At 45.6% G+C, this 5,000-nt stretch overlaps 1 protein-coding gene across 1 annotated transcript in view; it reads left to right on the top strand.

Annotated features, from left to right (window-relative positions):
• zmp:0000000936 (interleukin-1 receptor type 1) overlaps window positions 1-4,982 on the top strand; it is a 25,035-nt gene extending 20,053 nt beyond the window's left edge. The window contains exons 9-11 of the mRNA XM_063193120.1: window positions 2,034-2,177; window positions 2,493-2,654; window positions 4,134-4,982. Of these exons, the coding sequence (XP_063049190.1) occupies window positions 2,034-2,177; window positions 2,493-2,654; window positions 4,134-4,654 (827 nt within the window). The 3' untranslated portion in view covers window positions 4,655-4,982. The remainder of the gene's footprint in view (window positions 1-2,033; window positions 2,178-2,492; window positions 2,655-4,133) is intronic.
• The last annotated feature ends 18 nt before the right edge of the window (window positions 4,983-5,000 follow it).

The following is a 5,000-nucleotide window of genomic DNA, read 5'->3' as shown; positions in this document are numbered from 1 at the left end:
GAAATATGAAAGTGAAATGAAAGTGAAAGCCCATTGGGAAACTTCCACTCCCATTGTCATTGTGACACAGCACTCCACAGCACACAAGTGAACACTGCACACTGCACACAAATATAATGCTGTTGTCAGTGATGTCATCTTGACATATTATTTCCTGGTACGAGGAGACAAGCACAAGTGGAGGAGGCAAGGTCGCATATAGTAACGCACTCTTTATATTTACCTCTGCCAAGGAGGTTATGTTTTCGGTCATGATGGTTTTGTTTGTCTGTCTGTTTGTCTGTCTGTTTGTCTGTCAAAAGGATAACTCAAAATATGATTTAATGAACACAGATTTTGATGAAACTTTGTGAAGTTGTTGGAAATGACAAAAAGAACACGTAATTAAATTTGGTGGTGCTCCGGATCATGTTTGGGATTCAGGGATTAATTAAAAGATTCTTCACCATTGCGAGAATTTTGGAATTTTGGAATTTTGGAATTTTGACCCTCCACTTTTAACTCAAATATAAAAACAAGGCAAAAGACAGACAAAAAGTAGGGTGTAACATTGTCTAATGTTCTATCAAATAGCTTCCTTGGCGGAGGTCTGCATTCTCTGAGGGCATTTTCAGTTCAGTTTTGCTCTCATCTCATCTTACAGTCTCTTTCATTTCACTCTCACCACTGTTATGCCACTCCCGTGTGTGGATGTCTGTTAAAGGGACACTGTGTGAGATTTGTAGTTGTTTATATACAGAATTCATGCTGCCCATTCATTAATGTTACCTCTTTCATGAATACTTACCACCATCATCAAATTTGAAGTATGCATTATGACTGGGAAAATTGCAGTTTTCATACATGAAAAGGGGGATCTTCTCCAAGGTTCCGCCATTTTGAATTTCCAAAAATAGCCATTTTTAGCAGCAAAAATTACTGTACTTGGACCATACTAGAAAATGTTTGTTTATTTTTTTATAAACTTTCATGTAAAGATCAATTTTGGCAATAGGCAGCCCAGTTTCAATGAGCAGCATAGTTACAGTACCTTTGTTGACCATTTCCTGCACAGTGTCCCTTTAAGTGGCCTCCTCAAGTCGTTTCCTGCATCCTGTGGCCCCTTCCTTCTGTGCCTCCCCGTCTCCATGGAGAAAAACAAAACAAAAACAATCTTTCCCCCGTTGTCAACCAGCACTGCTTTTCATCCAAGTAGTTTACATGGAAGCTACTGGACTTCTCCTTGGGGTGTGAAAATACATTAAGATCCTCAATTTGAACTTCGGAGAATCAAACAATGTATGTCACAATAAACCCCCGCTTTATCTTAGTTTGAAGGGAAAAATCGCTCGTTTAACATGACCTAACTTCGGAACAAAGCCTCCCCTCAAAAATATGCATTTGACCTACCTGTATGGAAAGCTGAGATTCTCAGCTTTTACACAAACACAGTTGGTTTTTTATTGAAATCTCTGGAGTTTAAAGGATGAATTCCAATGTCGTGGTGGGAGTCAATGTATTGCAGTAGTGTTTCTCATCGGGGGCGCTACAGCCCCCCAGGGGGCGTCGGGGAGCCGTAGTGGGGCATTCAGAAGGATACAGATGAGTGGGGGCGGGGCTTAGTTCCCATTGGTGGGCATTAGTCTATTATTTTATTCAATACTAAGGAGGCCGCTGGCAGGTTTATGATGAGGTCAGGGGGTTGTTGGGAGGCTTATGATGAGGTCAGGGGGGTGTTGGGAGGCTTATGATGAGGTCAGGGGGGCATCTTCTGTGCAGCAAGAGCGATACGAGCGAGTACGTCCGCTAAAAGCAGAACACAAGCTTTCCAACATTACCATTGGCTGTGGTCACTGACCATTTGCATAACATTCCCAGAAGTTCAACTACAAACTGTCGCTCTCGTCACGCAAATCGCCTCTAGTCTCCAGAATCGCTTTTGTCACGCGACTCAATACAAAGTCAATTACTTTGGTCGCTCGCCTCGCTCATGTCGCAGCCGGTGTATTCGCCCAGTAATGGATGTCTGATCTGTGCCCTCATCTGATTGGCAGACTCTAACCTGCTGCTGCCATTGGCCCTGGTGTTTGTGGGCGTGGCCGTGCTGTTTGTGGTTGCCGTGGTGACGTATCGACTCTTCAAGATCCACATTGCACTCGCCTGCAGAGACCTGATGCCATACCTGTATCCTAGCAACGGTAAACACACACACACACACACACACACACACACACACACACACACACACACACACACACACACACACACACACACACACACACCCAGACACACACACCTGATGCCATACCTGTATCGTAGCAACCATACACACTGTGTATAATATGTGTGTGTATGTGTGTGTGTGTGTGTGTGTGTGTTTGTGTGTGTGCGTGTGTGTGTGTATGTGTGTGTGTGTGTGTGTGCGCGTGTGTGTGTGTGTGTGTGTGTGTGTGTGTGTGTGTGTGTGTGTGTGTGTGTGTGTGTGTGTGTGTGTGTGTGTGTGCATGTTCTAGAGGGCGATGGGAAGCTGTATGATGCGTACGTTGTGTACCCGCGTGTGATTGGTCAGTGCGGCCCTCAGGAGAGCTTTGCACTCGGGACGCTACCCAGGATGCTAGAGGGTTGCTACGGTTACCGCCTCTTCATCCTCGGCCGAGACTGCACACCAGGAGAAGGTATACACACACACACACACACACACGCACAGACAGACAGACAGACAGACAGACAGACAGACACACACACACACACACACACACACACACACACACACACACACACACACACACACACACACACACACACACACACACACACACACACACACACACACACACACACACACACAGGGCCGGCCTTTGCCCATTTTCTGCCCAATAGGCGAGTATCTGACTTCTGCGCCCCCTGCACGCTACATTTTGTAGTTTGCTGCCTCCCTCCAACACGTTGGTTATTATGCAGCTGGTTTGCAGTTCCTCACAATATTCTTAAAGAGGCAACACTTTCATTGCAAACTGTATTCATAAGACGGGCACCAGCATGCAACAGTTGCAAGCATGCAACAGCATGCAAGTGACAAAATGCATTTACATCAACATAAACATACTGTATTCATAACTCTCTACTAGTGGTGTGCATTGGCACTGCCCTCACGATCCGATTTGGGAATTATCACAATTTGGGAGGTAGCGGTTCGATTCGATTCTATCCAATTCAATCTGATCCGATTCAATTCTACAATGCATTGCAATGCATTACATTTCTACTGAAAGCAAAGCAAATTTTTCATCAGTGATGATGAGGCAATACAAGTAGTCAGATACCGAGCAACAATTTATTGGCTATTTTCTGTATCAGTATGGATAAGTCTGCATCAGTCTTGCAATGCTTTGAAGTACTTTTATTTAATTTAGCATTCATTTGCTCCCGAAATATCCACAGAAGTAATTGAAACTTAAAAAAATTGCCGGATCGATTCTGGAACTTGCCACATTGAATTGGATCGTCCATGCCCCGCATTGGATTGGATTGCCGAATCGATCATCTCTACCAGTGACCGAGCCTTCCATGTTGCTGCTCCCATTCTTTGGAACAATCTGCCCGACCACATCCAAAATGCCCCTTCACTGGCCATGTTTAAGCAACACCTTAAGACACATCTCTTCCTGGAGGCTTATGGCTGCTAGTTCCACAAGCACTTTCACGCATTCACACACATGCTCACACACTGACGCGCACACACACTCACACTCTCCAACACAACACTCTGTGAAGCGTCCTTGGGTGTTTTGAAAGGCGCTATATAAAACGAAAGTATTATTATTATTATTATTATTATTATTATTATTATTATTATTATTATTATTATTATTATTATTATTATTATTATTATTATTATTATTATTATTATTACAAACACTGATGACGTGAACCTGCTGGAGAGGTCCTCTACTGACCATGTCTGTCTTCACTGAATCAGGAAGACCTGGCGAAAAGACTTAGGAGTGTTTGATACTTTTGTTTGGCATAATATTGTTTGACATAATCCAATTATGTGTGTGCTTTTCAGCGGTGGTGGACGTGGTGTGTGCGTCTCTTTCTCTGAGTCTTCATGTATCATACTGTGTGTGTGTGTGTGTCTGTGTGTATTGCAGCGGTGGTGGACGTGGTGTGTGCGTCTCTCTCTCTGAGTCGCCGCGTACTCCTGCTCTATGGTGGGAGTGGCTTCAACATGGAGGATTGTGATTGGTGGGTTCTGGAGCAGCAGCTGGCCCTGCAGCAATCCCTATTGGAGGACGAGCAAGTGGGCGTCGTCCTGGTAGACCTGGGGGGTGTGGCCGACGAAGAGCTGCCATTGGCTGTCAGGATGCTGAAGGAGGAGCAAGGGACGCTTAGCCCCGCCCATAAAGACATATACTGCATGCCGATTGGCCGAGAGCGGGACAGGAGGCATCCCGTTGGACGAGAGGAGGAGGAGGCGGGGCTTGGGTCTATTAGCCCCTCCCCTCGCTTCTGGAGGGAGCTGCGGTACCACATGCCGATCAGAGGCAAAGCAAAAGCACACACACACACACACACTCACTCTGACACACGCCAGCGCACACACACGCAGACACACACACACGCAGACACACACACTATTGCTCTCACACACACACCCAGCGTGCAGACGTGACCACGTTGGCACTGTGATATGGACAGCAGACGACAGCAGCAGCCAATAGGATTCAACCGTCACAGTCACATGGACAGCAGAGAACCAATAGGATTCAACCGTCACAGTCACATGGACAGCAGAGAACCAATAGGATTCAACAGCACAGTCACATGGTCAGCAGAGAGGTGTCCAGCGTGAGCCGCCTACCTTTTGGTGTGTGTTGCTGTGGATTTATTTGAGTTTTATTCTTAATTGGGTCAGAGATGGGCCCCGAACATTTTTGACACTTTCGAGTGGGCCCCAAGTTGAAAAAGGTTGGGAACCCCTGGGGTAGACTTTCAGTTATTATTACGCAGACGTATGT

This window comes from Engraulis encrasicolus, unplaced genomic scaffold (genome assembly GCF_034702125.1).
Source record: "Engraulis encrasicolus isolate BLACKSEA-1 unplaced genomic scaffold, IST_EnEncr_1.0 scaffold_29_np1212, whole genome shotgun sequence".
Lineage (NCBI taxonomy): Eukaryota > Metazoa > Chordata > Actinopteri > Clupeiformes > Engraulidae > Engraulis > Engraulis encrasicolus.
Note: the sequence above shows the minus strand (reverse complement) of the source record. Positions and strands in the feature narration are given on the sequence as shown.